The sequence below is a fragment of the Drosophila kikkawai genome, chromosome X, assembly GCF_030179895.1.
Source record: "Drosophila kikkawai strain 14028-0561.14 chromosome X, DkikHiC1v2, whole genome shotgun sequence".
Classification (NCBI taxonomy): Eukaryota; Metazoa; Arthropoda; class Insecta; order Diptera; family Drosophilidae; genus Drosophila; species Drosophila kikkawai.
This window is the reverse complement of record NC_091733.1, coordinates 17,069,152-17,096,015: the sequence shown is the minus strand read 5'-3', so window position 1 is coordinate 17,096,015 and position 26,864 is coordinate 17,069,152. Positions and strand designations below refer to the sequence as shown.

The following is a 26,864-nucleotide window of genomic DNA, read 5'->3' as shown; positions in this document are numbered from 1 at the left end:
AGTGGGGAAATGGGTTAAAACGTCGATAGTTGGTGGCTAGTCACATGTCAAACAACCCACCAGCGAACAATAAACAATAAACAATAACCAAAAACCCAAGTGTTTCCCGGTTGAACAACCCACAAAAAAAAAATAAAGAGAAATTGGTTCTTTTTGGAAAATTGACACAACCGAAACATGGTTTCTCTCTAATTTTAAATTTTGTGCCATATCTATACGAGTGTATATATGTTTTTTATTTATATTTTTTTTATTTCATAGAGTTCTTTTTTTGGCCTAGTTGTTTTCTATATATTTTTGGCACGTTTCGCGGAGGGGCCTGTGTCCCCCTGGGGTAAGCACCTTCAACCTTTTGCAAAGGGTTATTTTCGCAGATTTCTTCTATTTTTTTTCCACGAATATATCTCTTTATTTATCCATCTATTTTCTATTTTTTCCATTTTTCTATTTCTGGTCATTGTGTGGCTATAGGTGTCTCGCTGACTGTGTGTCATTGTGTTGTTTGTTGTTCGCTGGTTTTGATTAATTAAAGTGTGAGACAACAAAAAACACACCAAAGAGCACGAAAGAGCGGGACAGAGCCAGTCGGTTAGAGAGAAAGAGAGACAGAGAGGGGGAGTGAGTGGGTTAAAGCGAGCAAAGAGCAGGCAACACACATAGGGGTTAAAAGGGGGGGTTAAAAACAGAGTGAGATTTCAGTACTTTTTTTCATTGCTTTATTATTATTATTTTTTTTTTGTATTTTTTTCGGGGTCAAGTACATCTCTCTTGGTACACAAACAAATTGAAAGTCTCCGGGGCACAGGGTCGAGGGGCTGGACAGGGTCGGGGCTAGGGGGGCTCACAGGGGTCACAATACACTTACTTGTTTGATGCTGGAACATTTGTCAGACTTAATAAATTGTTGCGCACTGAACGTAAACTGGCTAAAATTTGGGCGAAAGGCGTCACAATGAGATCCTCGCCATGGCTGTAAAAAAAATAAATTTAAATAAATTTTAAAAAATAAAGAAAACGTTAAATTTATTAGTAACAATATTTATATTTATTTATTAATATATATTTATGCATATTTTAGGCATAGGGAAAACCAAAAGCAACAGAGAAGACGTATAAGAACATGCAACGGTCACAAATGAAAATTGTTTTATAAATATTTCAACAAAAATTGCAATATATTTGTATAAAAAATATATATATACACTCTACAATCCCTTAAAAATTACAGTGCTGAAATATTTTAAATTAATTAAAAACCTACAAAAAAATATATATATTTTGTATATTATTTTGACGCAAATCTTTTTCAAGGATGAGTGTGCAAGCGGGATAGTTGCAATTTAATTTAACTCTCAACTAAATACTTTCGTATAACTTGTACAAATTTTAAATTAAAAAAATAATTATTAAAATACATTGAAAAAAATATCGATCCCCTATAAAGTGTGCTCTGCGCAGTCCGTCAATATTAATTTAAATAGCAAACCAAAATAACTAAAATTCATTTGTAATTAACGATAAAGATATAGATATATATCCCGGCTAATTATGATCTGTCTGGCAATTGAAAAGTGTGTGTTTGCAAATCTATAAAGCTCAATCAAGGAAAATCGCTTACATTGGATAAATACTACTTTCGGAGGCACTTTGATGCATTGCCAAAAACAGCGAAAAACAAGACCATAAATAACATCAAGAATTTTAAACGAAAATTTTTGTCTAATTTATTTATTTATTTAAATTTTTATTTTTTTCGCTATTTTTTCGTAACTATTTAATTTTGTCTGTGTCTGTGTCTGTGTGTGCGGCGAGTGCGTGTGTTTGGCATTTATTTTGACTAGAATTTAAATGGCAAAATGTTGTGGAGAATCGAAAAGGAATCAACAAAGAAAAAATACAATAAGAAAAAGGTCAGTAAAATGTCCTTAACGCACATACACCTACACACATGTATATATATATATATATATATATATTATATAGAAAGGACGCCATGGCGACGGCCAAGTTTTTGTTTCTATCCTCTTCCATTTTTATTTTGGCAATTGAAAATTCCACAGAAATTGTGGAAAACACACACACACATATATACATATATTTATATAGGAGAAAATTCGGGGGCTGGGAGGACATCGGGAAAAATTTTTTTTCGTGGGCCTTTGGTTTGGGGGCGGGGTTCTCAGGGAAATGCCTCCTCGGAATTTTCGCGCTGTGTGCCAAAAATAAAACAAAAGGAACCAGAAAAAAAAGCGAAAATTAAAATGACCGAAAAAAGTTGACAAACAAAAAATGAGCATAAATTAATAATAATAAAAAATAAAACGCTTAAGCAGCGCTGCCAATGACGTTACAAATTAAGCAAGGAAATAAAATTAATTGCAGGAGAAAATTAATTAACAGAAAATTCACATAATAAAATTAATTTTTCTGTTTTAAATAAATAAAATAATATATTTTTAGAATATTAAAGAACAAAGATTTTTAATTATAATTAAACAAACACTTTAATTGGTTTATTTAACCAGTAATTAAATTTTGCATTTGAGAATATCAACCTTTTCTCTTTCCAGGAAATTATTTGGCCTTTTCTTTACCGCTAATTTTGTCACTCATTTTCCACCCAGCCAAATGGCCAGACAATGAAAATCTGTCAAAATAAATAAATGAAAGGCAATTTCCCTGCGAAAAGCTTGAAAAATAATGCAGAAGCGGCTTTTAAATTGACCTCCGCAAAAAAAAATTAAAACAAAAAATTAAATTAACAATCAAAAAATAATAAAGAAATAAATAAAAAAAAGAACCCCATACAACAGCTCATTTCCAGGCTCTCCTTGCTGTTTTTTTTTTTGTGGTTTGTTTTTCACTTGTATTTTTCCCGCTTTTGTGCACTTCTTTCAACGCCAATTTTCGCATTTTGTTTTCATGATTTTTTGGCACGTCGCATATAGCATGAAAATCGGCCAGTTGTGACAGACATTATCCATCGATGACCACAAATGCAGTTTCACAAACGAATTGGGATCATTCACCCGCGGAAAAAACTCCGGGAAACCTTGCTGTGCTCCCTCACAGATATTTTTTTTCACTTATTTGTCAGTCTCTTAAAATTTCTTTATTATTTTCTTTAGCCTTTCCCGTTGCCATTTCAATTTATTAATATTGCGACGCATTTTCAACACACGCCCCCAAAAGTCCCAAAATATCGCCTCTTTAGTTGAAAAACACCATGACTCATTGCAATAAAAGGAATCTGAATTGTGTGTGTCTCGAAACTAAAAATGAGAATTATTTTGCAAATTAAGTGAGGGAAATTCTTGAGGAAGAAAGGCCAAGGAAATATGTCACAGAAAAACACCCATTTCCGTAAAAGTAATTTGTGGTTTCAATTACCTTTCATTTCTCAATTAAACATTTGAATTTTCCCCGCACAGAAAATTCCCAATAAATATTGGCAAATTTTGCTTAATTCCCACTCTGCCACATGAAATTTTATTTATTAAAAGCCAAACGACAAGTCACGCACACACTTTCCACACCTCAAGTTCTTGATAATTGATACAAATGGCTTTACGTATAAACAATTAGTCCTAAAAACTTGTGAAACATCAGGCCAAAATAATAATAAATGTAGATTCTCAGAATTTTATGTCACCAGAAATGTGATTTGCTTTCAAAGAATAAAAGAAAAGACAAGCAAAGAGGAACGCCTTTGTTTTTAAATAGTTTTTAACTAAAAAAAATTATAAGTTTTAGTAGAATCGAACAAGACTTTGTTAAAAACATTTTATTATTTCAATAAATTCCTTTTCAATTTTATGCCAATTAAAATGTTAAATAAATAAGACCGAGCCAAGCCAATATATATTGACATGAAAATATTTGGATACCGACATAGATCATAATTAATGAAAGCATATAGAAGACACGCTGAAGCATAAGGCAGCTTGTTTGGTGTCATTAAATTGGAATATAAATACACTCGCATATATTTCGATCGCTGGCACGTATGGGGGAACTATTTTGAGAGCTGGTCACCAGGCCATAAAAGGCCCTGACAGATCGGTTATATGTATACTATATACGTATGATCCTGGGGCTTTACCTGCGGTGCGACTTGATCGAGAACATGTTGTCCCGATCGGCAAGTATCGTGACAGCCAGATCGTCCTGCAGAATCGAGGGTATCATGTTGAAGAAACTGTGCACTCGCGGCAGCGACTGCGACGAGGCCGAGTTTTTGTTTAACATTTTGTCTTAATTTTGTATTCACACAAGCACGCAAATAATAAACGTTATAAAACTTAAACTTAAAAAACAAAAAAAGAACGATCACTGATGGCCCCCTGGGGCCCACTGGGAGAAATATCTCTTTGTGAACTTGGAACACACACGAAACCCCCTTGATTTTGATATTTTATATTTGAGTTTTAAGAGTTTAGTTCAAGAGTTTTAACAATTGTTTGGTGTGCTTTGTTTTTTATTCATTTATTTATATATTATTAATTTCAATTAGATTTTTCCACGAGCGCACGCTGACCGAGAATGAAGCGCGTCCCGCGAAAATACAGAAAATACAGAATCCAAACACACAAATCCACAAAAGTGAAAAAGAAAAATTATAGTAGACGAATCGAGAGAGGCAGAGGAAGAGATAGGGCCAGAGAAAGAGAGGAGAGCAAAGCAGCTGAGAAACAAATTATATTCATTTTAAAAAAAAATATTTTTTACTCGCTTTTCTGTGTGTGTGTGTGTTTATGTCATTTTCGAGATGATGAAAATGTGTGTGTTTTCTTATTTATATTTTCATTTTTGTTGTGTTTTTTTTTTTTTAATTTGTTGCTTGCTTTTCGTCTTCATCAGGCAACAACAAACACATTTGCTCAATTATTGAAATACAGGGTGACATTTTAAATGTTTTAAAGGGGACTTTATTGAAATAATAATACAAATTTAATATATAATAATTAAACAATAATTTAAATATATAAATATAATAGCAATTGAGGAAAATAGAATATTCAAAAATTTAATTCTAATTATTTCTAATTTAAGAAAGTTATTTATTTTTGAAATTTTTGTTGGAATTTAGAATATTCAGAAATTTAGTTCTAATTATTTTCCTCAAGTAATTAAAGGCTTTTAAATATCAATTAACAATTTCAATAAACAAAGCCTTTTCCTTTTATCAGACTAAAAACATTTTTAAGCAATTAAATTAATTAAATTGTTAAATTAACTGATACATTTGATTGTTTATAGAAGCCTTAAATATTTTTTGAGGTTTTTTAAAATGAAATTCTGAAATCTTTGTAATATTTTCCTATTTTCAAGCTTATAATTAAATTTTTAAACCATTATAATGCAAAGTTACAGCCTTCAAAAAGTAAAAAATTAATTTAATTTCATGTTTATGAGCTCTGAAAATCACCCTGTAGGACTTGCGTCCTTGCCTGGCACTTCATCATGATCATCATCGCCATTCAGCATCCCGGCCAGAATCATCATCATCATTATCGTGGCGATTATTATTCGGAATGAGAGAGATATGTAGCTTAGCTACCTCGAATAATTTAATTTTCATTTGCAGTGTTATACCTGCCGCCCCTCTAGTTTGTATTTTTATACAACACACACACAACACACAAGCCCCACTTACCTACGCTAATGCTTAATAAATTCTCTGCCTCTCTCTCTATACCCATCTCTCTTTCTGTAGTTCTCTCCATCTCTCTCTCTTGCTTTCGGCTGCCTTCAATTGGCATTTTAGTTGGCACTTTGCTGCTTGTTTCTTGTTAGTATTAATAATTTTAGTTGCTCTTGTTGCTGTTGCTGTTGCTGTTGTTGTTGCTGCTGCTGCAGCTGTTGGCATTTGATTAACGCTCATTAGCGTCGAATAACAACAACAACGACAACAACTCGCACATCAATTTTTAAATACGGCAATTATTTTAATATCTTTTCGCATGATAGAAGGAAAAATAGCCAAGTTTCAGAGAGAGACGGAGAGAGCACACTGAAAGAAAAGGTTGTTTTACTATAAAAAGAAATTAGAAATAAATAAATAATTAAACAAAAAATTAATTAATAGAAAAAGAAAATAAATATTTAAAAAATAAATAAATTGATAAAAGTAAATAATAAAAAAAATATATAAATAAATACAAATAAATATATACAAATTCAAATTTTAAAACATTAACAAACTCCCTTAAATAAAAACGAATTCTTGATTTTATATACAAACAAATTCAAATTTCTCAGAATTTACATTTAATTTAAATTAAATTTATTTCTTATTATTTATTATAAATTAAATTTATTTTTTCTCTGTAGTTTTCTTTATTTTTACAAGTCTTCTATTAATAATTTTGGACTGGCAAATTTTTGTACATTGTACAGACATATAGACGTTCCACTTAAGCTGATAACTGGGTAATATGGGGCACACATTACTCATACGCAGCGTGCGCCAAACTGAACAGAACTAGCTCTGATTTCACCAACAGTGGTGCAACCTCCCACAGAGTCCCGCCTTTATTGCATTGACCGGATGACTGACTGACTGACTGACTAACTGATTGAGTGACTGACTGACTGACTGAATGACCGACTGGGTGAACGATTGTAGTGACTGACTACATACCATACCGCAACCACGGGGTTGCCTGCTCGTAAACAAAAGAGCTTCTTCGGTCGAATGCTTAACATTTGGGATAAACACTCTCGGGTACGACGAGAAGTGCAGTTGGAGATTTATGGGATTTGTGCAATCAAACAGTTTCTAACCACATTTCAAATAAGCTGCCGAGAGAGAGAGAGAGATCTAGTCTCGACCAGAACAGCTTGAGATGGCCATTAAAATGGGGGTTTAATGGAGACGCCCTACAGATTCCAAGAATGTCTTGAATAGAAAAGATTTTTGAAATTATAAGAGATAAATAATTCATATAAAATTTTTTTAAAATAATTTAAATAATTTTTTAATAGTTCTTAAATGTTAAGTACTGTTTGGAATTGATTTTGGGTTAATTTCGAGTAAATTTAAGGTTTATTTAGGGTTCATTTCGGTTTTATTTCGTTGCCTATTGGCTTATTTCTTATGCGGGCCATATCATGGAAGACTGCACTCTGGCACTTTCAGTTCCCGATATTAAAGCACTTAATTTGCATTTCACTTTTGGCTCGGCACAGCCTCCCTCTCCCTCTCTATCCCTCTACCCTCTCTCTCAATCTGGCATTTCCATTTCCATTTCCATGCCGCACTTGGTGCTATAAAAAGTCTATTTTTTTGCTGCTCCTGGGTGTAAATGACAAATCTGCAATGTGCAATGCATTTTCATATAAATATATATATATATATGTATATATATAAACTCGCACATTTATCTATATATCCGAGTATATAAAAGTGTGCCGCCTGCACATGTGTGGTATATATAAAAGTGTATATATATTAAGGCTAAAATTATGTGCCCACAATCACGACAGCTCTCACACACTCTCAACGCACAGTTACACTAAGAAAATTACATGATATACCTGAAGGAATGGGAATAAAAATAATAAAAGATAGATTATATATAACAATAAAAGTTGAAGTCTGTTTGGTTTAGCTAAAATATTTATATTTAAATTATATATTCAAAGCTGTGCATAATTTTACTATACTTTGTGAAAACTTCCACAAAAGTCAGAATATATATATATTTCAAGATGAAAACACACAAAATTTCTCTCAGTTTAGGAATCATATTCCGGCATTAGTCTGGGCAATTGAGGCAGGGCTGAGGCGAAGCAAATTTAATGCACGGGAAAAATGTATTTTATTTAGTTGAAGCTGAGCCATATTTTATGGGTTTTTCGTTTTCATTTTTCCTACACTATTTTTATGTGTGCCAACTTTTCTTGGGTGTCACGCTGCGTATGAATAATGTGAGCGAGTACGTTACGTATACGCCCGGTGCGACGACACTGCATGTGGCAACTAGAGAAAGAGAGAGAGAGATACAGAGAATAGAGAAAGAGAGAGAGAGAGAGACAGAGAATAGAGAAAGAGAGCGAAAGTTCCCCTTGATTGACTTCTGTCAGCAATTATTTCGTTTTATTTATTTTCCCTAAATTTTCCTTTTTTTCGGTTGAGTTTTCCTTGGCACTTGGGGACAGGAAATAGGAAATGCTTTTCATATTTAAATTAGCTTGGCCTGCAATCTCAAATACTACAATTTATTTATTTATATTTTGTTCTTGTTGTTGTTGTTGCCCAAAAGCGTCATTCGGTGTGCGAAATTCCTATTCCCCAGGTTGAAATTCGAAATTCGGTCTGCAACTCGTGACCGTCGAAGACAAATTGAAGTGACTCAACAAATAATACCAGCATGTGAGCATTATGCACAGACGGATGACTCAAGTCTAAATATTTATATATATATATATATATATATATATATATATATACTTTTTTTTAAGATGGGAAGTTCAGAGTTCAGTGAACTGACGACAATGGAGGAGCACAAGGAAGAGCCATTGTTCTAGACGGTATTTTCTAAGAAGGCTTTGCCAGTTCTTTTTAAAAAAAATTATAAATTCACGAAATGTGATTTATTCACATATCAAAAGTATCTGTGAAATTGAAAAAAATAAAATATTAAAAAATATTTTCCTCAATTTAAATATTATAATTAAATATTTCCTTTTTTTAAAATTAAATATATTCTTCAGTTTAAATGTATTTTATTTAAATATTTAAATATGTTTAGATTTATTTTATTTAAATATTTCTTTCAATAATAAATACCTATAGGTATTAGTTTATTGATTTCGAACTCTTTCTTAACTTAAATTATTTATTAAAAAATTTTTTAGTTAACTGTAGGTTGCTAAATATATAAATAATGTCCTGACAAAAGATAAATACATGTAAAAAACCGGGCTAGTTACTTTATTAAAATTCCCATATATTAAAGAATATTTTTTTCAAGTTTAAACAAAATAATTGTCATACATTACCGTACTTCTTTTTGCTTAAAAAAATATATTTACAAGTATAAACAAACTCCCAACTTATCGAATACAGTATCCCCAACCATAAATGCAATATATTCTAGACCATGCAACGAAATGAAATTTGCTTAAATGAAAATGAAAAGAAGAAAGGTCAAAAACAATATCGAACGAGCGTCAAATTTCCCATTGAAATGTTGCATAATTTTCCTGAAATAAACCATAATTTTTTGGTGCCAAGAAAAAAAAAAGTTAAACAAGGACCGCATGCAGGGCGACATACACAAAGGACAGACAACGACAAAGAAAACATACAACAAACATCAAATGCAAAGGCAGGCAAGACATAACAATTGAGATAGATAGATAGATAGAGAAAGATAGAGATAGAGAGAGAGAGAGAGACAAACGATATAGGTGGGTCTCTCGGCATACGTACGATCGGTCAACGAGTATAGAGGCTTCCTGTTCTTTAAACCTGGAAAAAGGGTTACAATCTTAATAAACAACGATAATACAGACAACAGTCATGGGAAAATCACTAAATAGGGTTTAAATAAAGGGGAAATAGTGGGAAATATATAGGGGGGGAAACGTAGTAGCTAACAAAGAACACTGGGTGATGGGGAACAGCAGGAAAATAAATGTAAAAATATATATTTCGATTTAAATAGAATCACAAAATGAAATTCTTGAATGAAAAAACATATTTTAAATAATAAATAATTCCTTCTTGAATTTCTCACTGTGTATTTACCCCCAAAGAGCTTAATTGATGCGTCACGTGCCAAATGCTAAGTGAATGTGTCCAGCTGGTGGGAAAATTGGAAAATGGGGTCGACTGGACGCTGGAAAGGGGCTCCACCTCCTCCTTCTCCTGCTCCTCCTCCCTCCCTTCCCCTAGTGTGACTTTCGCTGACGCAGACAATGACCCCGCCACATAGATCAGTGACGTCATTCCTGCCCCATACGTCACAACAAGAAAACAAACAAACAAACAAACGGAGAAAGAGAAAGAGAAAGAGAAGGCGCAACTGACAGAGACAGAGACAGAGCGAATCTGGCTGCACAAAAAGTCGAAGTTGAAGTGTTGACATTTAAGGACATGGTCGGAAGCAACCCATACCCTTCTCCTGGCATTTTCCACCCATTTGTGTCTCCTGCATTTGCAACTCTGTAGAAATGTCATTGAGCAGAAAATACCAAAACAAAGGAAGGGTGAGGGGGGTACAGAAAATAGGTAATGGCAGGCACTTTACATAATCTAGTGGTTAGCTAATCGGATCCAGAAAAAAACGTCCTATTACTGATAAAATGTAAATCTAAGCTGTTGAGAGTAAACACTCACATATTTATAAACATTACTAATTTCTTGTTGCTTTTTAGCCAACTCAACCGACTTAACTTAAGTGCATTTACTAAATTTTAACCACTAGTTAAGGTAGCTATTAAGCGTAAGCTCAAATTTATTTTTCTAAATTTTATAAACCCTCCTGAAAAGCTTCTTGATGTTTTCAATCTCATCCAAATCTAACTTCATTCAAATGCATTTAGCCAATGGTTTTTCACTTTATCTAAGCCAACCTCAATTTATTTTCATTTCGTTACGGCATTTCGGTTTCTCCACACGCCAGTTAACCCCTTTTAACCCACGTTAACCCACAAAACCTGATGCAGTTTTGGGCCAAAGTTGAGGCAAACTTAACCCAAAAATCTAAATCCAACCTAAAGAAGCCTGGGTAACTCAATTAAAAGGATTCCCTGGCCCGGGACAACCCTCCCTCGATTCCTATTGCGATTCCAATTTTCTGTTGCTTTCAGTTTTTGGAATTAATGGCGACACACAAAAGTTGCAGCAACAATTTCAACTTTCGCCTTCGAGGACGAATTGCAAAGGCATTTGCATGACTGGGGGTAGGGGGGGTTGAGACTTCGAGGTAGACAAAACTTTATCAAGGCGACACCTGACACAGTTTTGCGGTTAAATTAATGCCCAGGGCCCAAAGTTGCCGATAGGCAGTCAGGCAGGCAGCAGGAAGAGGATTTCGATTCGTTTCTGTGCCAAGAGCCTGCGGATTAGGATTTGTTTCTCAATTCCCGGTAAGACGAATGGTCTGGCTCCACTGCGGGGAAAAAGTATGGCCAAAAAAGATGTTAAAAACTTTGTCAAAAGATAATCAAAACTATAAGATACAAATGTATCTACTACTATACAAATGTATCTACTACCTTTTACTTTTAAAGATTTCCTTGGAAACTTTTCTTTATTCTTCCTAAAAACAAAATATTTTTCAATTCTGTATTTTATATATAGTTTCCTCCGAGTGTAGACATCTCTCTTTTCGGTAATACTATCCCAAAGTATGTTTTTGCTTTCTTTTTTCGACAAAAACATTCCACTTAACTGCATCTATTATTGTTGTTATGATTATTTTCTCATTTTCTTTTTTTGGGGGTGGGGGGCTGTCCGAAAATGTGAGAAGGAACATCCCCCGACAACAAAATATTATGACTAATTGTGAGTTGTTTTGCTCAAATGACGACCTTGACATTTACACAGCGGGAGTGGTGCCTCGGACAGTCGGCTAAATATTTGTTATTGGTGTTGAAATCTTTATGATTTCTTCTTGAAACAGGGTTGTCAATCAATGTTTTCGATTTTAGGGATGGCAAAACTATCGATATCGCTTGAATATATCGAAATTTGCACTAATATGTTGAGAATATTTCGATATATTCAAGCGATATTGCTAGTTTAGCCATCATAGCCATCATAGCATCAAGTGAGTATCATGATGATAACTTTGCTATATAATCTTTCGATATATCATATCAGATATTTCTACTCGATATACATTCCTAATTTACTCCCTGACATGTGTATGTGTATGTTGTGTGTGTGCTTGTAATTGACAGCTCATCAAGAACATTGTTTGAAAGTGGCAGGCCCCAAAGAAATATTCCAACTTGATTGAAAGCAAACGCAGCGTGCGCTGAAAGGTAAAGATTCTTTTCGTCTTGATACCCTTTAAAGAGGATATGCTGTTTTGGGTAGCAGATTGGCCAAGGCAATAAAAATTGAGTACAATTTTATTTAAATATATTAATGATGAAACTAGTCTCTTAGTTTTAAAACTCTAAAATATTACTGATTATATATAAGTAGATCGAAGGACTATATAATATTACAAAAATTAGAATAAAAAAAATACAATATTTCAGTTGGTTTTAAGATACATTATTAATCAAATTGTTGTATATGTTTTAGCCATATTTTATAGCTAGGGTATTTCCAAGTCGATTCCCTACTTTCTTGTCTTGCATTTTTTTTCGGTTGGAGGTGGATAAATCGGGTGGGAAAAGTGGCAGGCCGAAAAACTTTGAAGGCAGACAAAAGTTTTCACCGAACAAATGCAAATTGCGTTGCTGTCGCCTGCCAAAAACATTTGACCGTAAAGGGAGTCCTCAATACAACAACAAAAACAACAACAACAGAGACAAAAACAAACAATAACTACAAAAAAAATAAAAAAAATAAAACACATACATGAAATGGAAAATTTAAGTATTTACTTCGTTAGCCTACAAAAATTCTAGCTAATAAAATCTTTGGGAGTTGAACCAAAAACCTATATATTTCTCTTAAAGTTAAATAAAATTAATGTTAAGATTTTAAAATGAATTATTAATAATAATACAAAATAAAAGCTAAATGTAGTACAATATTTTTTAATAAAAAGCTAAAGCTAAAGCAAATTCTTGAGCAATTAATGTGAATAGAAATCAAATTATCATAAACCTAAATATTTTTTAAATGTTTTATTTAATTTTTGTAAAACAAAAGCCTTTAAAAATATAAAATAAATTTAAATAATTTAAGAATTCATCACAAACTTAAATCCTGTAATTGAAAAAAAAATTCTATTTTAGGATCCCTTGATTATTTCTGTAATAAATCACTTCCTGTGATTGAATTTTCCACCTCTGAACAAATCCACGCAAATCTTTAAAAAGACATCAAAAATTGCGCTATTTCCGCAGTTCAATTTTCTAGGTTTCCCCCTACAATCTCAATACCAAGTGCCAAATATTTTTAGTGGATTTTATTTTTTTTTTCGGTTGTATTTTGCAAAAACCATAATTTGCGCTCTAGATTTCAAAAGAAACGAAAGGAGAAAAGCGACGGCGGCGGCAGAAGCTCACTTTTGGCGCTGTAAAAATAGCTGTAAAAATGTAAATATTTTCCCAACCCCCCGCAAGCTCCTCGCTTTTCTCTCCTCAGTCACATTCTGCAATTTTCCCACCCACTTTTCGCTTTTCGTATGTATATTTCCATCTTTTGATGGTGATCATCATCAGCTCAGCCTCCTCCTTCGACGTCGTCGTTGGTGTTATTGCAACTGCATGTGTAATTAGGTGTTATTGTTTTTGTGCATAATATGGCCAAGCGTATGTGTGTGTGTGTGTGTGTGTGTGTGGCCCCATTGCTGCTGCCAAAGTGCACATAAGAAAAAATACAACAAAAAAATCGCCAAAAATGGTGGCGCAAAGGGGGCGTGTGTATGGATGCTCTCAAAAACACAGCAGCCGAGAGGCTTGCCAAAAATGAAAAAATAAACTCGCACACACCGAGAGAAATATAAACATACAAAAACAAGAAGGGAAGCTGAAGGAAAAATAACTATAAAAAAAAAGTCTGCATTTCCGGCCTCAGTGTTGCATAACGCGTTTTTGGCCATGCATGTATAATGAGGGGTTTTTGAGGGGAGAGGCTAGGCTTTTCCAGGGGAGGTTACGGTTTTCCCAGACTAACTAATTGAAGTTGAGGCCGTAGGCCGTAGGAAACTATGCCGAGCATATGACAAGGAGCACTGCAAAAAAAAATTAATCGAACTTTGGGAGGTAGATATATCAAAAACGAATATCCGATATGATATATCGATAAATTGCACTCCATATTATATTGTATTTTCCTATTTATATCAAGTATCGACATAATACTACTCTACTTACTATAAATAAATTATTAACATTTCCCTTTTAATTTTTATTTATATTTTAACCCCTAAATTTTTAATTATATTATTCAACATAATTTCAAATTGTTTTTCTAATTTTAATTCTATAAACATTATTACTATTATTATTATTCACACCTTAAAAGGTTTTCGGTTGCAAAATGTATATCTTTTTCAATAAAATTCATTCACCTGCCTCATATTTAATTTTATTACGCTTTTACATACATCCCATTTAAATGCAACTTTTTATTTAGAATTTAAAACCAATTTCTTACTAATTTTTAATCTATGCCAAACCTCAAAGCATTGATAATTTTAGCATTCAAATTAACTAAAAGGTTTTGAGTGGCCAATTGCCTTAGAAGGATTTTTTCCATAGTGCAGCAGTGCTCTGTAGATATATGTACTATGTATATTTTCTGGGACGAGGAAAAGGGAACGAAGGAGGAGGAAGTGGGTGGAATGGAAAACTAAAGTGAAATGCAAAGGGGGGCAAAAGTGGTTGTACCGAAACCACAGTAAGCCTCCAGCAAAGTCACAGCAATCCCATGGCAGAGTGACAAAGAGTACAAAGATACGAGAGGGAAAACATAGGAAAAGCGGGTGGAGTGAGTGCGGAAAAGCCGCACGAGCAGAGGGGGAAGCCTAAAGGGGGAGACGTTCAGAGATGCCAGTAGGAAAGTTGTTGCACTTCTCGCATGTGTGCGTCTGGAATTTAGCCTTTTCCCCCAACCCAGTCCCAGGCAAAGCCATCACTTTTCCCCTCGAGTTCCTGCCAAATGTCTTATTAAATTCCTTAAAGCGCAACACCAACCCACAAAAACTGAATTAGGTAATGAATTAGATATGATTGTATTTAAAAATAAATTTTATATATATATTTTATATATTATTATTATAGAAAATAAGAAAAATTTCTGCAATTATAATTTTATAAATGAATTCTTAATCAAAAAAAATTAATATAGAAAGATATAGAAAGTTTAAGTTTGAAATACATTTTTTTTAAGAAAATTAATTTAAAAAAATCACAAATAACCTTTAGAACAGACCCCAAGAACAGCAGAGAAAGAGAATAGTAGACACATCATAGGGGGATATAGTATCGAAAAAATGACTTAAAGATAGTTTTAGATAAACACCACAAAGAAAACAACATTAATGGCACTCAAAAAAGTATTCCCCCATAAAAAGGAAAAGGAAAGAAAATGCCACAACAAAGTCAAGGGAACAGAAAAGCAATTTCGGGAGTGGAGCCCACCTTGGCAACATGAAAAAGGTGTTGAAAATGGCCCAGCATAATCATTGTCTGAATGATAGGTTTATAGGTTTATATGGGTAACATTCCGAAAAATCAAAACCAAAAGTAAAACAAATCGAAAGCGGGGGGCAGAGTGATCAAAATCAAGCTTAAATATATTAATAAAATATTGTTTTAGGGGGGGTAAAAATAGTGATTTTTATAGCTTTTAACTTACCTTTCGCTAGCGATGCTTGAGTTTCGGGACATGGACTTGGGCGACATCTCAAAATCGGAATCGGAGCGATATAGAAACGATTCGCGACGCTGCGGTAAATTCTGTAGAACCAAACCGGCGCTGGGAGAGCCGCCCTCGAGCGGAGATCGAGCGCCCTGGCCATTTTCTACATCGAAACTAAAAGAGATATAAGAAAAAAGTTATAAGAATTAGTTAAGAATTTTATTGTAAATTTAATTGAAAATTTTTTTTGCAAATTTTCTTTTAAATTTTCCCTTTTAAAATTGGTATATCAATGTCAATATTTAGCCTTAGCTTCCCAGTTTTCCCCCATAAAATCACAAATTGATGTGTACATAAATTTGTTCACCCCTAACTCTGACCCTTTTATATATAAAAGTACTTAGGCTGCGTTAAATAATCTAACGAAATTAGCTGTCAAATTATCTGGTTAGCTTTTCTCTCAAAGGAGAAGGCACACAAAAAAAGAAAATAAAAGCAAGGGGGCAGGAAGATCCACGAAAAATATGAAGGCAATGCCACCGGAAACGGAAGCACGCCTAACAAGGCGCTTTTAAAGTTTCATTTCGTTAGACATTTTCCGCGTTTGCCCTTTTCTTTTTTTTTTCCTAACAGCCTGCCAGCTTTCCATTTTTTTTCCCCCGTTCGGTTGTCTGCGGCTAAAAGTTCTTCTGGCTGGAAAAATTCTTGTAACAAGAAAAGAAAAAGAAACATGCGAAAGCAAAAGTCACTCCGTTTCGGACCGAAAATGTGAAAGGAAAGTTGAGTCAATTGCAGACCAGCGTTTTTGGGGAGTTACTAAAAAATATAACAAAAAATATATATGTTTCTATATATATATGTATATGTTTTAAGTTGAAACTTTCATAAAACTGCCAGCTCATCTTGGGCACTTCACTTTACCGCTGGCGGGCTTATGCATTCTCTGATCTTAAACCTTTAATCAGCTTTTTGAAGAAGCAATTTTTATTTGGGTGTTTTGACAAGGGAGTTTCTTGAGACAGTTTTATAGTAATAAAAAAATTGCTTAGAAATTTAATTAATAATTTAAATAAAATTGTATATCGGAATATATTGGATTATATCGAAATATATCGGAATATAGCGAAATATATCGAAAAATATCGGAATATATCGAAATATATCTAATCTAGTTAATCGATCATAATTATTTAACAACTTAGAAAGATACTTATTAAAGAAATATGTTTAATCTCTAAAAGTTAATCTCTCGAAATTCTTTAAAATATATTTTGTGATAAATTTAGACCCTCCGATTCTTATATCTTACTTTCCATAATTATTTCTTGCCGTGTAGCCATGGTTCATTGACACAACGTTGTTAGTGGCATTCGAATTTCGAGTTTCGTTTCCTAATAGGACAAATGGAAACGCTTGGCCAAGACACTTGCCACAACTTTCTTGCACAACACAAACACACACACACAGCTGGTCACCCCCTGGTCACGCCCCCTTTTTAACGTCCAGTTTCGCCTTGAAAGGCTGGGCTGGTGGAGCAAAGTCGTAAAGAAAAATGATGTTTTAAGTAAAATTTATATCGGGGTCATTAAGTAAACTTGGCACAAAGTTGTTGCCGCTTGTTGCTACTGTTTTTGTTGCTGTATTTTTTGTTTTTTTCAGGGTGGTGGAAAAGCTGAAAATGGGGGCTAGGGGTGAGCAACAATGTCGCCAGTTTCCCTGGTATACTTTGTGGCGCTTTTCAGCAAAAGTTATGGCAACAGCAGCGGCGGCAAACAGTTTTTAGTTCGGTTTCAGTTTTCAGTTTTCGGGTATACATTTTCCCGCTTTCCCCTCGGTTTTCCTTCTATATTTTTTTTGGCTGTATATTTGGCTGCTGTTTTTGTATTTTTAATGGTGTTATGGACACTCTTTGGAACTTGCTTTTTATTTGTTTTATACTTTTTGCATAGCCCAAAAACAAATGAGAATGAGAATGCAAAATGGGAAATTTCTACTTTGTTGATTTGGTTTTCAACTTAGTTGTTTTATATGTTTTATTGTAAAACGCACAGATACAATTCATAACTGTATTTTTGAATTTTTTTAGGAGGTTTAAGCTTTGTGGAAAATGGATTTTTCCTTGATTAAAAATGATTGCCACGCAGAAATAAATCGATATGAATATATATATATAAAAAATATAAATATATCTTAAATATTTTAATAAATCATTATTTGTGTATATTATTTATATACATTTTAAAAATAGTTTAAATATATTATATACCTTTTTTACTTAAATAGAAATCATTTTAAAGCCCTTAGATACATTTTTTGTAAGTATTTCCCAGTTAATCATATTTTTTCTGTTGCTATAATTATCTTTTGCATTTTTTAAGCCTTTCTCCTCTTTTTAATCCCTCTTTTTCCCCTCCAATATTTACTAAGTTATTTTGTGACGCACTCATGCATTCATTTTCCCACTGAATGCCGCATTCATTCCCTTCAAAGTCACAGAACACTTGGCGCCTGCTTATCCTGACATCCCAAGGACCTGTCTTAACACTCACGAAAAAAAAAAGAAAAACAACAAAAAACAAAATAAAGAGGACAAAAAACAACACTCAAACTCATAAAGCGTCAGAAGCAGGGCACAAAACAAAGCAAAAAAAAAAGAAAGAAAAAAACAAACAGCAGAAAACAAACATGAAAAGCGTGAAGGAAAGAAAAGCAAAATAGAAACAAAAGATAAGCGAGCAGGACAATAATTCTCCAAGTGTCCACTAAGCGAAAGGGTCGGGAAATTGCCACAAAATTCACCAAAATGCAGCGAAAAGTGGCAACAACAACTAAACGAGATTCAATTGAATAGGGGGGGGGGGGTCAAGGGGTTAAGAAGGAGGAGGTGTTAAGAAGGAGGAGGGGTTAAGAAGTAGAAAGGGGTTAAGGAAGAAGGGCTTAAGCATAGAAGTTTGGGGGTGCACCAAATGCCACTCAACTTTGAACCACATAGAGACACATGCCTGGCATAGCCCACACATGGCTTATTCCGTTAAATACTCTAAGGAAAAGACAGCAATAACTGAATAATCTGGGTATAAACTAAAGAGATATTCTTGTAAATAGATATAGAAAAGATATTCTAGATTCTCTTTACACTTATTCTAAGTTTGTTTAAATAAAATCATCTTTGTTATCCTTTTTTAATTTTTTAAATATTTATTATTTTATATTGTATATATATAGTATATATATATATTACATTTTTATTAATATTTTAAAACATACTATAATTTTTTAACATTTAATTACAGAGTATTCCCTTACGTTTCCACAAACTCTTAAACTTTCATTATTTTTAGTTGCATACTTGCAGGCGCCCCCCGAACGCAATTACATGGCCCAAAAGGGTGGAGACGGTGTGTGTGTGTTAGTGCGCTTCAGGGGGTTCCCCTTCGCTTAAGCTGTGACGTGCTTTAAGCCACACAGTCGCACTCGAGCCGCAGCTCAAGCCGGATGAAGGCGAAAGTAGCTGCTGGCTGGCTGCCTGGTGGAAGATTGGCATTGTTGTTGAAAAGGGAGATGGTGATGGCATAAGGGGCCGAGGGTAAGGACACGAAGTGTGGCCAGGATATGGGGTTGGCACAGAAGCAAGAAGGAGCTAGGGAATCGGAGGGATAATCGAGGAAAGCGGAAGTGTGCCCGACGGCAGCTCTTCATGCGCCTAATTATATGTGCAAATAAATGAACGACGCATGCTGATTGCGTGTGTGTGTGTGCGAGTCAGCGCTGTGGCTTTGTGTGGGTGTCAAGACACTGAGAGAAATATAAATTAAATATTAAATAAAAATAAATATTATAAAAATCAAACTATTCGATAAAGAGTCTATGCAGCTACTATGAATTTATTTTCAAGGCATTTAGGTTCCAATAATTTTTTAAAATATTAAATTAACATTAGAAGTATATTAAAAATTACTAAAATTAAAAACAATTGATTTTTAAACTGTAAATTGAGCTGACAAATGATATAACCAAAATACAAAATTATAATAATTAAAATTAAAAATAAATTATATTTTAATAAGCATTTTCCACTGTGCAGTGTGCGTGTGTGTTCAACACAAGTGTTAGTGTGTGTCGTCATAGATGTTTGCCATAGACAAAAGGCTGCCCCCTTTACTTGTCTTTCCTTTCATTTCCCTTCAACTTTTCACCGAAAGAGAGCGCTAAGCTCAACGCCCAACTTAATTAGTTTGTTAAACTCGCAACTCACACACACACACACTCACTCAGACTGAGACTCACACGCCCCCACATACTTAATGAGTGTCTGCGGGTGTTGGCTGGTGTGGTGTGAGTGTGCGAGTGCCTTTGGCAGGGAAATTCCATTGAAAAGCTGGCAACAAAACAAAGAGCAAATTTCAGATATTTTGTAAACTATAATTGAAGCTGCAAGTTAAAACCAATTAAGCGATCGATTTTGTTAACAAAGAGTTATAAATACTAACACAAAAGTATTTAAGGACTTTAATATATATTTTATTTTAATAGATTGAATCAATTATAGGATTATATTATAAGAACTTTATGTTTTACATTTTTCTATAAATAATTAACATTTGGACTATAGAAATGGGATAAAATGATGGTTATATTCTGAAGTCTTCAAGATTTTTTAATCCTTAAGGTTTTTAATTCTAGGGTTTTAAAAATTCTAGTTATTTCAGAAGCAACCTAGATTGAGCTTTGAATTTTATATTCTCTTTATTTATATAATATCTATAGAATATCCTTTTATGGTAAATAAAAATGTACTTTTAATGGTTTTTATTTTACATTAAAAAATCTCTAAAATGTTTAAAACGTGGTTTTTTAAAAACCTTATATTTCTGATTATATTTAACTATATAAATTATTCATTGGCCTAAAATCGCTTTGAAAAATTAAAGAATCCTTGGCACTCATTTTAAAGGATCCTCACTCTCTCCCTCTTTCTCTCTCTCAAGCATTTCGAGGGCAAGTGGTAAGTGGCCTCTCACTCCCACAACACACACAAGCATGCATGCCCACATACCGTTAATTTAAGGACCTTGAAGCAAATGGAAACCCGAAAAGAATTTCAAAACAGAAAAGCGAATAAACGAAAAACGAGAAAATATAAACAAAAAAAAATCCAAACCCGAGCTTAGACCATGAATCCAAATCAAAGTGCAAAACCGAAAGGCAAATGCTGCCGATTGCAACCGAAGATGAAGGCAAGGCATCGCCTAGGGGGAGTTGAGTGAAAAAAAAGGAAAAGAGAGTGAAAAAAACTGTCACAAGGCCATTAACAAAAGCCTGAGACTGACTGCCACACGGCCAGCTGATGGAAGATGGGTGGCAAGAAGAGGGTGCGGGGGGCACAAAAACCAAATTAAAATTGCGAGCCGGAATGAAATGGGCACAGCCGCAAGCCCCTTCTCGAAAAACCAACCAACCACCCACTTTAGTGGGTGCAGCCACCTTCGTCAGGTACACAGTAAAAAATAATAATAAAATAATAATAATAATAATAAATCACTATCTTTATAAAAAGTAGAGATTTTAAAACACTTAAAAGGTGTCTTAAATGTAAAAGCGTAATTTTTAGCGCATTGTTCATATGATTTCATATCACGCAGTTAATTTTGAAATATGTAAAATAATTTTTAAGAAATTTTAAGAACCCAAATATAAGAAACTGTTTCAATTTTCTCCCCGTGTATGCGTCTCTTTTTTTTCCTTGAAGGCAAGGAAAACTGAGGAGGCCAACGGGATGCTGTGCATGTGCATGTTGCATAATTTCACCTGAGTGGGCGTGGCCCCTCTGTGCGTGCGCGTGTGCCCCTGCATATGTGTGTGTGCTTGTGTGTGTGTGGCCAGGGCAGCATCCGCTGATTTTCATTTCATTGCGTCGTGCATTTGATTAACCATCGCAGCCTGCTCGGCAGCTGTCGCCGTCATCTCTCGCCAAATTGAGCATGTTGCGGGATGGAAAAGCCAGGGGCGGAAGGTCGGAGAAGTGGGAGAAAACCAGGCGAAAAGCAGATGGCTGGGTGGGCAAAGGTGGGAGGAAATGCACAACCAACAATTAAGTACACTAACCAATTGAGTGGCGTTCAATTGTTGGCCAACTGATACGGCAAATTTGGGTTAGGTTGGGCTTTTGAGGCTTAAATCGACTACACTGTAAACAAATTACCCATATTTCGGGGTATTTAAGGTGTTTAGCATGGTATTTAAGTACAAAGAGTTAAATAACAATAAAGATTTGTAAGGTAAAAAATTACAATATTTTAATTTCGATTAGAAATTTAAAATAAAGGAAATGAAATGTAATAAATAAAAGAGCTTTAAAGAAACCACCTTAAATAATTAAATATTTAATACATATAGCTGCATTTTTTATAAGAAATTTAAAAATAATCACTCCACAGAAAAAGGCAAAGTACAAAGACCAAATAAAACACGAATTTACCACAAATCCCCACCCTCTGCTAATCTCATTCCGAAATAAAAATAAGCTTATTTTATTTTTGCTAATTCCCTTTTCGGTCTTTTGCTCTCGTCAGGTTCTTTTCGCAATTTTAATTAGTGCAAGCAGATCTAAAAAAAAATAGAAGAAGAAAAATCCTTCACTCTTAACGCTCTCTCTCTCTCTCTCTCTCTAGATTTTCCGGCCAACCCATTTTTCTTCATTTCAACTTTTGCTGCGGTTGCCAGGGGTAAAAAAGAAATTCAGAAAAAAAAGGCAAGAATATATTTATGTATTTTAAGCGTTACCTGGCAACCCTTTTGCCCTTCGTTATGACAACCCTGTAAACTGTCAGTCCAGCAAGAGTCAAATAATTTACGATTTTCCAGCTGTAAATACGGAAAAATTGCTAGCTCTCTTGCCGAGTATAACAAGTACTTTCTTTACATCATTTTTTTCTAGTGTTAAATGCCACATTTTTCTATTGAAATATAAACCGAAAGAGAGATAGAGAGAGTGAGAACTTGACATGAAGACCCAGGGAAAGTACGGCGTAACAGCCATGGCAGCTGCCCAGGCCCTGTGCGAGGACGTGAGGAACTTCAGCACCCGGCGGCGGAACATCATGTATCTGATGCACCGCTACCTGGTGGAGAACGGTTTCTACTCCAGTGCCGAGGCCTTGAAGTCCGAGGGCAGCCTGTCCGAGGAGTACGAGCTGTGCGACAACATCGACCTGGACGGCATGTATCTGGAGTATGCCAGCTTCTTCAACATGAAGTTCGGCAAGTATCCCAAGATTCTCAAGAAAGTTGGGCCCAAAATCAAGGTGGAGATGGCGGCCAAGGGGCAGCCCAAGCAGGAAAAGGAAAAAGACAAGCTAGAAAAGCCACCTGGAAAGGCACAGAACACCGAGGTCGGTTCCCTGGCCAATTGGCATATGGGCGTGGGCGCAGCCAAGGTGGCAGCTGCCGTCAACCTGAATCCCAGCTGCTACTCTAATGCCCAGCAACAGTCCCAGCCGGATAATGCCAATAATCCTCTGCAGATCAGGAAAATGGAGACGCCAGCGGAGAGCGATGCCTCGTCAAAGTTAGTGGGCGAAATAGAGCACGGCCACCTGGGCGGCGATGACTCGCTGTTCGCCTCCATGGACTGGCAATCGCTGGCCGAGCTGGTCAAGACCTCCATACTGCGCGAGGAGATCAATCTGCGCTGGTCGGATGTCTGCGGCAATCAGCGGGCCATCGAGCTGATCAAGGAGGCAGTGCTCACACCCATCGAGTATCCGCAGCTCTTTGCCCACGGCTTGAAGCCTTGGCGCTCCCTGCTGCTCCATGGACCGCCGGGCAGTGGCAAGACCTTCCTGGCCAAGGCCTTGTACTCGGAGACCCGCGGCCAGGTGACCTTCTTCAATATCACGGCCAGCATTATGGTGAGCAAGTGGCGCGGCGAATCGGAGAAAATTCTGCGCGTTCTCTTTCACATGGCGGCCAAGAGGGCTCCGTCTGTCATCTTTCTGGATGAGATTGAGAGCTTGACCTCCAAGAGGGACAGGGTCACGGATCACGAGAGTTCCAAGCGATTTAAGAACGAGTTGCTCCAGCTGCTGGACGGCATGGAGCATACCCTGAAGGGTGTCTTCGTTTTGGCCAGCACCAATTTGCCCTGGGACATTGACGAGGCCTTTTTGCGGCGCTTCGAAAAGAAACTACTGGTCCAGCTGCCCAATCAGGCGGAGAGGAGCTGCCTCATTGGTCGCCTGCTGGGCACTAGCATCTCCATGACGCCCAAGCTGCTCGAGCATCTGGTCCAGATCTCGGATCAGTTCACCGGAGATGAGATACGTCTGGCCTGCAAGGAGGTCAGCATGCATCGGGTGAGATGTGCCACCAGTAAGGTCCCTGGAGCTGCGAAGGACTCACAGGCCATGAGCGAGGCCAATGTGGAGAAGGCCTTCAAGATGGTCCGTCCGCTGGGACAGAAGCTGTTGGCCAAGCACGAGCAGTGGCAGCAGGAGAATGGCTCTTAAATAACTACTTAACTTAGATGTAAATTCTTTGCTTTTTTCTTTTGGTATATTAATAAAAATTCTTGGAAAGACTCTAAGAGACTCATGACTCGTTACCTGCCCGTGGTGCGTCTCCTGGCTCCCGCAATGGTCATCCTGGACACATATCTCCGTATCCTTCCGCTGGATCTGCGCTGCGTGTTGCCACCGCCAGTGGTAACCGATCTCACACTGTACTCGGTGGCCGTGGAGCTCCTTCGATCGCTAATCATCACATCGGAGCAGAGGGACGAGGACAGAATAGAGGCTGCTGATCTTCGCTTGCCGCCGGTAAAGGTGCCGCCGCCACTCGACGAGGTCGTTGTGGCAGAGCTATCCGAGCGGGAAAAGAGAGAGGAGCGCTTGCTGCGACTACTGGACCCTGTGCCGGTGGCATCCTGTATATTGCTATAGAACTCCTCCGTCTCCCGGTCATAGGTCTCATCCTCATCGTCCTCGTCCATGGGATCCACCTCGAAGTCTTCGCCCTCGGCCTCGGTGGCCATGGTATCGCTCCTTTGGCTCATGCCACGCATCCGGTTGCCATTGGACAGGGATGAGGATTGCTGATGCTGCTGCAACTGGTAATACTCGTGGCAGTCGCCACGAGATCCTCGGGATCGACTGCTGCCGCTCAGGTAGCGATAGGGCGCCGAGCTGGAGTTGCTGGTGGTGCTCAGGGAGTGACGTTTTCCATTGGCTGGCATCTCCACCAGACCGCCATTGGTGACCTCACCGCCGCCGCCGCCGCCATCGCCATCGCTTTCGCCGCCTCCAACGCTGCCGCTAAAGGTGACCTCATGGAACTTGGAGGACTTGCGGCGGCTCCGGGAAGTCATGCCCTCGCCATTGCCCAGGGAAATGGAGGGTCGCGGTCGATTGTTATTGTCCCGCTTCTGCTGATCCTGCTGGTGCTGGTGCTCCTCATCCTCGGCGCCGTCTGGCATAAGGGTTAGGGCCAGGGCAGGCCGGCCCCGTTTGCGGCTCCAGGGAAAGGCCCGTATAAATGCAAAGATGATGAACAGAGTGGCAATCATCTCTGGTTTTCGTTTTCTGTTGTTTTTTTTTATATTTTTATATTAATTTTTTTTTAGAGAATTATATTCTCTTGGGAATTCGCGCACTCATTGTTTTATATTTGTTTTGGTAATTTTTTTTCGATTTTAATTTTGGTTTCGGTTTTGTTTTTCGATTTTGTTTATATTTGTTGTTTGCTCTGGTTTATCAATTTAATTAGTTAAATTTTTGAGAGAAACAGCGAGAGAGAGAAAGAGTAGAGTTGAGAGCCGGAACCGGAAGTCCTGCTGACAGGCAGAGAAAGTAGGGGAGGATGTAAAACTGAGGAACTGCAGCTGACAGACACGTGGCTCCAAAATGATGGATCAACGGTCAGTGTTGACAGCCAGGAAAAATAGTGAAAAATAAAGGAAAAACTAGCACTGCTGGGTGTTGCAACTGGGAAAATTTAAGGAAAAGTCAGACATTAACCATTCTAATTTTAAATATTTAAATTGAACTAAAGAAAGTGTTTTAGGTCTCAAAATTAAATAAAATTAATAGGTTTAACAAATTGGTGTAAATGTAAAATATCGATATAAATCGCATATTGCAAATATCGTAAACATTTCATTTAATGTTAAAATATCTATATTAACAAAAGATAGCCAAAATAGGTTTTTCGAAATTCTTTTTGTTTAACTAATCAAATAGAGTCTTTATTTATCGCATTAAAATATTGATTACTTTATCAATATTCAAATTTTCTGTTATTTCTAGCTTAAGAATTTTTTTTCTTTTAAGATTTTAATGAACACATTTCGACCTTAAAGTGAATAAACTTAAGCCCCCGATTTAAACCTCCCCGAAAAAAAAAATATATATTTTGCACCCTCCGCGTTTGACGTTTCCTGAACCACGCTTCATTTACTTTCCAGCTTCATTTTCGCAGCCGTATTGTTTATCTGTTTGATATAAATAAATACATATACAGATACAAATACACACTCGTTCCATTCGACTGACTGACTGATGTACTGATGCACGGATAAACTGCCGGATTGACGAGTGATTTTCTGCGCAATTTTGATGGCGCTGCGAGAATATTATGATAATCAATGCACAATTATTGCACACATCTATGGATACACTTGTACACACACACACACACACACACACAGACAGAGAACGAACACATCATAATACATAAAGGAGACTCTAAGTGCAGGGCAACTTTTTTTTCCTACTTATTTTGTTTCCCACTCGAGTAGCATTCTTGCCTTTGAAAGGACACATCCCTCCCTGATATCCTGGCCTTCCTCCCAGGGCTTCCTTATTTTCTGCCTTGTTAAGGATAAGAGAAAGAGGAATTGCGTAGAGATTGTATAGAAATTGTATAGACAACAACAATAACAACAGAGAGAGGGGCGAGTGGGTGGTATTAAAGGACCCTCAGTTGTTGTCTGAGCGGCTTACTCAACTATCGCAACTATACTCTCTCTCTCTTTTTCTATCGTAGTATATCCTGGCCATCCTTTGCCCCCTATTGACCCAAGCCACGAGTAGCCACTTTTTAGTTCAAACCATAATTGAAATGATTTAACAATGAGAAGACAGAAGAGAGCGTAGGAGACAGAGGCTGGCCTTAGGTGGCTAAAACAGGGCTAAAGTGACCACCCACCCCCACAGTCAGTGCCTTGCGAAGGGTTTTAGTCACCGATTCTTATTTAAGAACAAATAAAGCAATAGCTTCAAGAAAATATATAGTTCTGAGAGGAAATAGTATCAATATATTAAAAAAAAAACAAATTTATATTTATTTCAAAGCATAAATATGTTTA

The 26,864-nt window shown here is 36.2% G+C and overlaps 2 protein-coding genes across 17 annotated transcripts in view; one reads left to right on the top strand and one right to left on the bottom strand.

The window, feature by feature from the left end:
• Positions 1-26,864, bottom strand: part of dnc (phosphodiesterase dunce) — a 123,205-nt gene that overhangs the window by 9,269 nt on the left and 87,072 nt on the right. For 6 of the 16 annotated variants that reach the window (XM_041774959.2, XM_070288084.1, XM_070288087.1 and 3 more), the window contains 3 exons: positions 15,500-15,676; positions 9,440-9,478; positions 866-970 (listed from right to left, as the gene is read on the bottom strand). In XM_041774959.2, the coding sequence (XP_041630893.1) occupies positions 866-970; positions 9,440-9,478; positions 15,500-15,676 (321 nt within the window). Of the gene's footprint in view, positions 1-865; positions 971-1,618; positions 1,790-4,102; positions 4,549-9,439; positions 9,479-15,499; positions 15,677-24,105; positions 25,244-26,864 lie in introns of those variants that run through there. The other 10 variants (XM_070288085.1, XM_070288086.1, XM_017162587.3 and 7 more) reach the window with 6 other exon arrangements.
• Positions 22,356-24,086, top strand: LOC108071758 (katanin p60 ATPase-containing subunit A-like 2). The gene has a single exon (XM_070288092.1). The coding sequence runs from the start codon at positions 22,507-22,509 to the stop codon at positions 24,007-24,009; it is 1,503 nt and encodes a 500-aa protein (XP_070144193.1). The 5' UTR covers positions 22,356-22,506; the 3' UTR covers positions 24,010-24,086.

What these genes read in the sequence shown, in the direction of transcription:
- LOC108071758 (XM_070288092.1), top strand. Translation starts at nt 22,507, where the DNA reads ATGAAGACCCAGGGAAAGTACGGCGTAACAGCCATGGCAGCTGCCCAG.